A 9,673-nucleotide genomic window follows, 5' to 3' on the forward strand; every position below is an offset into this window, starting at 1 on the left:
GGGGCGGCGGGTGGGAGGTGGGGGGGGCGGTGGGGGGGGGGTATTGTGCATATTAGAAGGGGATACTGTATTAGGTGATTCAGGCAGCCTGTACCTCTCAAGTACCTCAGTCAACGGGGAAAGGAAGAGGGTCATGCAGCCAGGAAAACAGGATTAAAAGAAAGCTACGTCCTCCAAAAACTTGAGAGATGCCAGTGGAATGGCCTCCCACTTTTTTCTGAATAAAGTCAGAGGACTTCTCTGTCTCCTTTTTGGACATAAACCTCTGGTGCGTGAATTTTTCTGCACGGATAACACCACCTGTGTGTTATGAATAAAAAGTTATCTATTTTTGTTTAAGGTTGCAGAGTTAAAACCGGTTAGACCAGTTGCTGTTAAGTTAGCTTCATTGTTAAGAGTTCTTCTTCAATTGCCTGTTAGTGGTTGGTGATTTAGCCATTGTCCTCCTGATGCTTGCCCGGGAGTGACACCTGGACACGGCAGCACCAGGAGAATGGGAGTGGCCTGAGACCACGTATGCAGATGAGAAATGCACTGCTCCAAATCTTCCCGTTTTCCAGGAAAACCCCTAAAAACAACGAGCCAATATACAATTAGGGGACCTAGGTGATGTCTAAGGATGGGCACGTAGTCCAGTGCCTGCTTGGATCCATTCTGCTTCTCACCCTGACCTAAGGATGTTCACTAAGGAGGGGACCTGAAGTGTTGGACCAAAAATGAGGAATTGGCTAATGTCTCGTAAGGACGCAGTCCCCAGCTCTGCCGCAGACCAGCGGACAGAGCTGCTTTATCCTCCTCCTCTATGCCACGCCTGGGAGCAGCGGCGGCGTGGGCACAACCCCTTGATTTCTCCCCACCTGAGCTGAATCTCTTTAATAAAGGCATTAAAAAGGAGAAAGATCTCCTGCCCATTTATTTCACTGTGGACCCAGCAACACGACTTAATCGATTGAATTTTCAATTCACGCATTGAATTTTCATGAGTGATGATCGCAGTCTTGACCCATCAGGGGTGGGGGAAGCTCCTGAAACATGAAGTTCAATGGGTTAATACACAATCTGTTTCAGGTGGGAATGCCCAGGTACCTCCCCTGTTGCTAAGCGAAGGTGGGTTTGTTATGGCCACCCGGGCTGTTCCTATGCAGGTCTGAGATTTCCCAACATACACCCCAAGCCCTCTCCTCCTCCCCTCCTGTGAGATACAAAGTTGTGTTTCGTGTCAGGTTCATACAGGTAGTGTGTGTACTTGTGATTGTGATTTGTACCGGCCCGGCCTCAGCCAAGCGCGCGCTGCTTTTGGAACTCGCTGGTTGTTGGAGCCATCAATCCCCAGCACTTCAGCATTTCAGTCTCTCACACAGATGGTGGGAGAACTGAGTGAGCGAGGAGAAGAGATACAAAGGCCACATGGGAAATCTGATTTCCTTTTTTTTTAATTACCTACAGTGAGGAAAGGTCTTGGAGATGACACGAATGTTAAGAACGACCACGTTAAGTTTCGAGAACGACGATTTCACCCAGAACACACTGATCCCCGCCATCCCGCCCCGCCTCAGCCATGGCGCGGGGCGCCTGAGGGCGCCGCGCATGAGCAGCGTCGCGGGACTCCGTCCCGCCGGCAGAGGGACGGCGCTAAGATGGCGGCGGCGCTGCTGGTGCGGTTCTGCCGGGGTCCCCCCGGGCTCCGGGGGTCACTCGGCTCCCACGCCGCCCGCCCGCTCCTCGCAGCCGCCGCCGCCCCGCCGCTACTGCTCCGTCGCCCCGCTGCGCCCCTGGGGCCGCGCAGCTTCTCGGCGGCCGAGCTGGTGCGCGCCGCGCCCGCCCCGCTGCAGCCCTACTTGCGGCTCATGCGCCTGCACCAGCCCGCCGGTGAGCGCGCGGGAAGGGTCGGGGCCGCGTGCCCCCGGGGCCTCCCGTTCCCCGCTGAGCCCGCCCGCGGGTTTGTCTCCTCGCAGGGACGTGGCTGCTGTACCTGCCGTGTACCTGGAGCATCGGGCTGGCGGCCGCGCCCGGCTGCCTGCCGGACTGGCGCATGCTGTCTCTGTTCGGCGTGGGAGCCGTGCTCATGCGAGGGGCCGGCTGCACCATCAATGACATGTGGGACCGCGACTATGACCGACAGGTAGCGAGCCATGGGGCAAGGCTGCTTACACGAGCGTGCAGTGACAGGACAAGGGGGCATGGCTTCAAATTGAAAGAGTACATTTAGATATTAGGAAGAAGTTCTTCACTCTGAGGATGGTGAGGCATTGGAACAGGTTGCTCAGAGAAGTTTTAGGTGGTCCCTCGCTGGAAGTGTCCAAGGCCAAGTTGGATGGGGCTGGGAGTAAGCTGATCTAGTAAAAAGTGTCCCTGCCCACAACACAAGGGTTGGAACCAGGTGGTCTTTAAGGTCCCCTTCCAACCCAAGCCCTTCTGTGATTCAGTGGACCAAGCACATGCCCATTCATCTCCATCGTCACAGATGCAACAGAATTTTTAGGGTTAGAAGGGACCTCGGGAGATGATCTAGTTCGACCCCCTTGCCAAGGCCAGCTCACCTACAGCAGGTTACACAGGAACACATCCAAGTGAGTTTTGAATGTCTCCAGGGAGAGAGATTCCTCTTAACAGATGCTGTTTTTTCTCAGCCATGCACTAAGGGTTCTGAAGGCACTGAAGTATATGAACATTACCAGTGATTCCTTGATGAGTACAGGCTCCAGGTTCAGGAATTCCTCCATGTTTCTCTCTGAGATGCACGTGGTTAATTTGTCTACATTTCCTCCAAAAATAGTAGAAAGTATTTTATTTCATATAACATTTCTCTGTCCAGGACTGTAATAAGTTTCTAGAATACTCACCTCTGTGTAAGATAAAATACATGCTGTTGTTGCCATAGGCAGTACTTGAACAAGTTTATTTCTCAACTTTGTGTAACACTTTTTTGCTATGCTTGCTAGTGATAATTTATCCAAGAACAACTTTTTTTTTTTTGTTTGTTTTTCTTAATTTTAGGAGCAGCATTTCCTTTTATTGTTTTATTGTTAATTTTGGCTGTTCAGAGTATCATGCCCTACCCTGAGCTAATCCCCTTCTGTTATGTTGCATATTTTCATTTATCACCTCCCATTTGTTCGGAAGAGGGAAATAAGCAAAAGGCAGTGCCCAGTGTGAGATTTTGAAATGTGCACAGGTGCAGGCTCAGAGGGGAACATCCTGGTGATGTGTCACTGTTTGCTCCTCCTGTTTTTTCTTCCTGTATTGCTCCTGTGGTTTTGGAATTTGGGTTTCAGCCCTGCAAGACACAGAATAATGAGCCAATCCAGTATGTGAAGTTCTTAGTATGGCACTTATGTTTGTGCTGTTGGGAAGGCAGGGAATCGGAATGGGGTTTATGGCAGCTTTGGATGGTTTAGGGTTTGCAAGGTGTTAACAACTATATATGCTAAACAGATTTGATGTGAGGATGTGATAAGTAAGACGGAAGTTCAATATAATGGTTTAATTTATGCATTATGTGATGTGGTCAAATAGAAAGTTTTAAAAATTGCCTTCACAGCTTTTTCTGGGGTACTTTAAAAGGCTGCCTTCAACACAGATGCCATAGAGGCCAGGCCAACAGCAGGAGTTGTCTGGTGTAGGTGATGGTGGTTTGGGGTTTAGATTTTGTGTCACTGATTATTTGGCACATGTCTTCTTTAAGTGAAACATCCCATGTTTGGTTGCACTGTGCAGTGGAATTGGTCACAGGTATGTTAAGTGCATGTTTACTGCTCCAAAAGCAGTATTTGATGTTAGCATAGCCTGATGGCAGGTGGGAGAAATCAAGCTACAAGAGTTTATTTAAATTCGCATTATTCAAGCATAGGCAAGATACTTTTTCTGTACAGAATATTCTGTAAAAAGTTGGCTTTTCAGCCTCATTGAATAGACTTGACACCATTTTCATCACCATGCCCAATTTCATGGAATTGTTAGGTTGAAAGGTACCTCTGGAGATCATCCAGTCCAGCCCCTGAAAGGCACAGTCACCTGGAGCAGGTGACACAGGAACACATCCAAGTGGGTTTGGAGTGTCTCCAGAGAGGGAGAATCCTCAGCCTCCCTGGGCTGCCTGTTCCGGTGCTCTGCCACCCTCAGTGTAGAGAAGTTCTTCCTCATGTTGAGGTGGAATTCAGTCATTTGGAGTTTTTTTGGCGTTGGTCACCTTTGGCAAGTAACTCACCATTCATTTATTTCATCTTTTTTCTGATACTTGTTTCTTTCTTCAGTTTACCTTGTATGATTTCTTGTTCCAGACAGAGTTTCTAAACTCCACTATATCCCAGTTGGGATTAAATGTCTTTTCACAGCTATTGACTCCACATGAATGGGACTGGATTCTGAAAATGCCATTAGAGAGAAACAAAAGCAAACAACAGAATTAGGGCCTTTTCATTTCTCTTCAGAAAGTAGGAAACAAACGTTGTAAATTGCCCATCAGTTACAGATGTACCTAGTGGTAATATTATTTCCGTTTTTTAGGTTGCAAGGACAGCAAGCAGACCCCTGGCAGCTGGAGATATCTCCACTTTCCAGTCCTTGGTTTTTCTTGGGGGACAGCTCAGCCTGGCACTCTGTGTGCTTCTGTGTCTGAATTATTACAGGTGACACATGAGTTATCTTTTGGTTTTTAAAGTCTGGTTCTGGGGCCTGAGTTAAGCACAAGAGATTTTGAGTAGAAAAGGTGTTGGAGTCAGAGGGAGGAGGTTATTAATAATGGAATTGTAATTGAAAGGAAAGGAATTAGGTCAGTACCTTGTACAGCTCCTGCAATGCTGCACTATGTCTTCTGATCTTTAGCCTGGCAAACAATAATTCTCTTGGTACTTTTTACAGTATCCTTCTGGGAGCAGCCTCTTTATTCCTTGTGGTCACCTACCCTCTGATGAAGAGAATAACATACTGGCCACAGCTAGTTTTGGGTGAGATGGAAAGATGTTTTTTCTCTTTTTTAAATTTCAGATGTGGTTTTTGGGGTGTTTTACAAATTAGTACTTGAGCTTTAGCAATCTGACTTTTTATAACTTTATATCAAAATAGAAACACCTTACAGACAAAGCTTTGTTGTGCTACAAGCTTCTTAGTTTATGACAAGCATCGGAGCTGATGTGTGGCTTTGGGGTTGGTTTTTTGTTGGTTTTTGTTTGTTTGTTTGTTTCTTTTTGGGGTTTTTTTTGTTTGTTTTTTTTTTTTTGTTAGAAATCAGTTCCTTGTTTTGATGCAGTGATAGGAAGTAGAAGAGTAGGGTGGAAATAAACATTTGTCATTTGAGAATGAGCTGTAGTTTTGCGGTTATTTCAAAACCCTTCTTAAATACAGATTTTTCTGTACAGCATTTCAGTCTTCAGCTTCTAAAATAACTCCTGAACAGAAACTGATGGTGCTTGTATTTTAGGTTGAGCTGCTAAAACATACCTGTGTATATTGGCTCTCACACTTGAGCCATCTTCAGGGGTTTTTTAACCAAAATTGTCATTTTCAGGCTAGAAGTACCATAGTTGGCTGCTGTGTACTGTTTCGCAGCCAGTTATGCTGACATGTTTTGTTACACTGACACCTGAGCATTTTACCTTCAGACCCGTTGTTAGAGTATTCTGGAATAGTTCTGTGCAAATGTTTCCCTACACTAATGAAGTCAAATTCAAATTAGGGAAAAATGCATGGCATATGTATTTTTTCTTGCATGTTCAGAGTATTTAATGTCAAATTATTTATATTTATTACCTGCCTGAAAATAAGTGGTAGAAAAATAGAGATGTTGGTATTATACAAAAAGCTACTGATATGATACACTCTCAAATAAATAATATTTAATTGCTGCTGGCATTCTTGTAACTTCTAGTTTTTTTATTCTCTTAATGTTTTTAGGATTCACATTTAATTGGGGAGCCCTTCTTGGCTGGTCTGCCATCAAAGGGTCATGTGAGTGGTCTGTGTGTTTGCCCTTGTACTTTGCTGGAGTCATGTGGACACTGGTGTACGACACCATTTATGCACATCAGGTAGGGTAACAGTGAAATCTTCCAGATGCCTGTGTTTAAACACCCAAGTTTGGGTGTTTCATTTACAGATTTGTTGTCAAACAGCAGAAGTAACCTCTTGCAGTTCTTCACACTCAGATGAGCTGAAGCAGCCCCAAAGAAGTCCCAGCCCTTCAATATTTTATTGCTGTTTGCCAAGGTTTTACCAGTCAGGTGGAAAGATGGAAGTACAACACCCTTTGTGCTCTTATGCTTTTGCATTGTGGAAATAACTTCAACATCGATACTAACTCCTGGCAGCTAAACACCTCTAAGAACAATCTTCTGGTTTAAATTTTAATGTGGGGACCTACAACTGCTCTTAAATTGGGTTCCTAGTAAGAAGCATTGAAAATTTAAGCAAGTCCCCCATTTTTATTTTTCTTATGAAGTGACACTGGATTATGGATTTTGTGGTAATTCATCTTTTCATTCCAGGATAAGAGGGACGACATCATGATTGGTGTGAAGTCAACTGCCTTGCAGTTCAGGGAGGACACAAAGCAGTGGCTCAGTGGCTTCAGCCTGGCCATGCTCCTGAGTTTGTGCGTGGCAGGGATGAATTGCAATCAAACCCTTCCATATTACTCGGCTGTGGCTGCCATAGGGGTTCACCTGGCCCACCAGGTTTGATGGATTTATTCATACTTTTTTCATGACGAGGTTCTTACTGAGAAGTCAGAGGGCTTTTCAACCCCCATCAATTAATGAGCTACCCATGAAAAGCAGTTCCTGTAAAGAGAAATAAAGTCTTCTGACAATAAGCTTGGTCTTCTGAAGTACCTTTTGCAGACCTTTTGTTTGAGAAGACCTTTAGTCCTGACCACAAACAGTGGAGCACTGAGTTTCAGTCTGTTTGTAATCAACAGAAGTACCACACATTAAGCTGCGATCTCAAGGAAAGGGTTTTCTCCTCAATGCCAGCAGCAGCTGCTGCTAGATCCACCTCAATATGCTGCAAAATACTGTGGTGTTGACTGTTCTGATTCAGCTCTTGCAGTGTCTGGCACACATAATAGCAGATGTTAACATTATAATTTTATGTTAATTGACAGTTCTAAAGAGTTCTCTCAAAAGCAGAGAACAATCCAGTTCAGTCTTGTAGTTGCATTAGTTTAGAAATTTTTATGAATAACAGAAAGAAAGAAATTAGCTTTGTCAGTAAAGGATGCAGATAGGATCTTGTTATCTTGTTCTTTCTGAATCCTAACAACTGTGTTACACAGTTGTAGTAAGTGACAAGTCAGTCTATTAAAAAATTAATTGCTTAATTAATTAAGCAATTAATTAACCGTTCTTGATCGGTAAGTGATGGCAGAGTATTGTGTATTGCAAGTAGTAAAACCATTGCTAGTCTGAGAAGTTAAATCTGTGGTAATGTGGAACTTTTTATAAAGCACGTTAATCGTAATGTTGCATTTTAATGGGTAGAGCTCATGCAGGTAATGGATATTAAAGATATCACTGGGTAAGAGAATCCTTGTGGTAATGTAGTCTGGCACTCGGCCCCTGTTTTGGTAGTGACTGTGCTTGGAAATGGATGAGGGAAAGAATACTACGTCCACTGCATGATCATTTACAGTTTGAATTGTCAGAGAGCCTTTGTGCTGTAGTTCTGTCATGAATGGGAACCACTTTTCAGGATCTTTGTAAGTGAGGATGCAGACTAATGAGTGTAAATGATGGAGAAATCACAATTGTGTGGACTGCCAAAGTCACAAGAGCAGAACTGTTCTGTGTACCCCAGAATAGCTTCTTTTTGAGGAATGATTTTAATATAGTCCTGCTTGAACATTTTTATGTTTATCTCCTTGTTCAAGATTTCTGATTGTGTCCTTAACTGAGTGTAGAAGGCTGAGTAAGATGCTTGAGGACTAGGATTTTCAAGATTTCCTTGATTCACTGAATTTTTGCCTGAGGAAGAAGAATTTGGGTCATGATGATGTCAAATTGTATCCCTCTCAAGAACACCAATAGAAAAATAACATCTTCTACTTTCCTTGTGCTGAAAGAATAGCTTAGTTGCTGTTTAGTTTAATTTGCCAGTTCAGTGTTTCAAGTTCCCAGTGTCTGAGGAGCTGACAGGTTCTTAAGGGTGTGGATCACATCATATTTTAGAAGCTTGTTTTTGATTATTTGATCAGGACCCAGCCCTGATTTCTTTCTACAACCACAAATGAAGCAGATTTCCTGGGGGAGGTTTCACTTCTTTCAGTCAAATACTTCATGCTTTAACATTTGAAAAGGCTGAAGTGCAAAATTTGAGGTTTTAGGGGCTCCTTCTCTGTTAATCCTTTCACTCATTTTGCTCAACATTTCCTCTTGTTATCATTCTCAAGACTTTTGCACCAAATTTTGGTTTTGGGAATATTTTTTTTCAGTAAATTTGCTCTTGCTATACCTTGTGAGTTAGGTTTCTTTTGGTTTGTTTTTTTTTTTTTCACTTTTAGTTGTGACTCAACGCAGGGAGCTGCCATGTGGGTAAGCCAGGCCTTCCTTCTGGCTGCTATTGCAGGTGTCCTGGTCCTTGTTTGGAAGGGAATTGCATAGACTTGGCTAAGAGCAACTGGACTGAAACCAGCCCTGTGTGGCAAGGCAGGGCCTAGCACTTGCTCTGGATCACTGCTGCCTCTCCAGTGCCTTGTCTCTACTGAAACATGGAACAACACCTTGTAGCAGAGATGGAAAAGTGCATTCATTTTTATTTAAAGTTACATTGAAGAGTTAGGTGGCAACCTGCTGAGGAAAATCTCAAAGAGACTTATTTACATGTCCAGATATTTTTGCACTTTTAAGTATCAATCCAGACACACCAGTAACTGGGCTGTTTGTATAGTCTTCCATTGAGATGGTCTGGGAATCATGTTCTTATAAGATCCTTGACTTTTCTGCTGTATGTTGAAAAAAATCTGTCAAACACAGATGCCAGTTTGCAACAAAAATTTTAAACACAGAGTATTCTTGTTTCTTGTGGAGTTAAGGGTAGACTTTAGAGCTTAAGCATAATTTTTTGAAGTTGCAGATAATTTTATGATGTGTCAGATGTTTATGAGTCTGTAGAATAATAATCCTCTAATGTTATACTGTGCTTTTGCAGATTTACACTTTGGACATAGACAAGCCTGAAGACTGTTGGAAAAAATTTGCTTCAAATCGTACTGTAGGAATTCTGCTCTTCATAGGGATTGTGCTTGGAAATCTGTGGAAATGAAAAGGCTTAAATGCAGAAGAGCCTTCAGAGAACTGATAGTTGAAATCACTATCCTGATATTTTAGTCTAACTGAAGTGTAAGTATTGTAAGAAGGAAAACACCTTTAATATAAATATAGCTGCTTTATATTGTTTATTTATAAAAGCTGGTGGAAACATTCTTGTTTCTGAAATCATGCAATTGAGATTTTTCTACAGTGGAAGTTTCAGTTATCTGGGAATAACTTCAATCTGCACAGAAGCTCCAAAAAGTGAACTCCAAAAAGCTCTGCTGGTCCTGTGTAGTAGCAGCAAACTTCTGTCAAGCTCTGGACACTGTGAATCCAAGATTTTATATGAAGCAGGTGTCTCTTAGTGACAGCACAGGTGAAAATGCAAAATGATTTCTGGATGTAAATAAAATCTGGCTGTACATGTT

At 43.3% G+C, this 9,673-nt stretch overlaps 1 protein-coding gene across 2 annotated transcripts; it reads left to right on the top strand.

Moving 5' to 3' along the window:
- Positions 1–1,623: 1,623 nt before the first annotated feature.
- On the top strand, positions 1,624–9,673 carry COQ2 (coenzyme Q2, polyprenyltransferase). Of its 2 annotated transcripts, XR_005953219.1 has the most exons (8): positions 1,624–1,869; positions 1,956–2,122; positions 4,507–4,628; positions 4,861–4,946; positions 5,893–6,026; positions 6,483–6,671; positions 9,142–9,332; positions 9,454–9,673. XR_005953219.1 is itself a non-coding variant. In XM_041411993.1 (7 exons), the coding sequence occupies exons 1-7, from the start codon at positions 1,638–1,640 to the stop codon at positions 9,253–9,255; spliced, it is 1,044 nt and encodes a 347-aa protein (XP_041267927.1). In that variant the 5' UTR covers positions 1,624–1,637; the 3' UTR covers positions 9,256–9,673. The 2 variants fall into 2 exon arrangements, 1 of the variants encoding a protein (XP_041267927.1); XM_041411993.1 differs by having other exon boundaries at positions 9,142–9,673.

Source organism: Onychostruthus taczanowskii, unplaced genomic scaffold (genome assembly GCF_017590055.1).
Source record: "Onychostruthus taczanowskii isolate IOZ18803 unplaced genomic scaffold, ASM1759005v1 scaffold38, whole genome shotgun sequence".
Lineage (NCBI taxonomy): Eukaryota > Metazoa > Chordata > Aves > Passeriformes > Passeridae > Onychostruthus > Onychostruthus taczanowskii.

Coding starts and splice junctions, on each gene's coding strand:
- COQ2 (XM_041411993.1), top strand. CDS start 1,638: ATGGCGGCGGCGCTGCTGGTGCGGTTCTGCCGGGGTCCCCCCGGGCTC. Junction 1,870..1,955: donor GCGCCTGCACCAGCCCGCCG/GTGAGCGCGCGG, acceptor GTCTCCTCGCAG/GGACGTGGCTGCTGTACCTG. Junction 6,027..6,482: donor ACACCATTTATGCACATCAG/GTAGGGTAACAG, acceptor TTTTCATTCCAG/GATAAGAGGGACGACATCAT.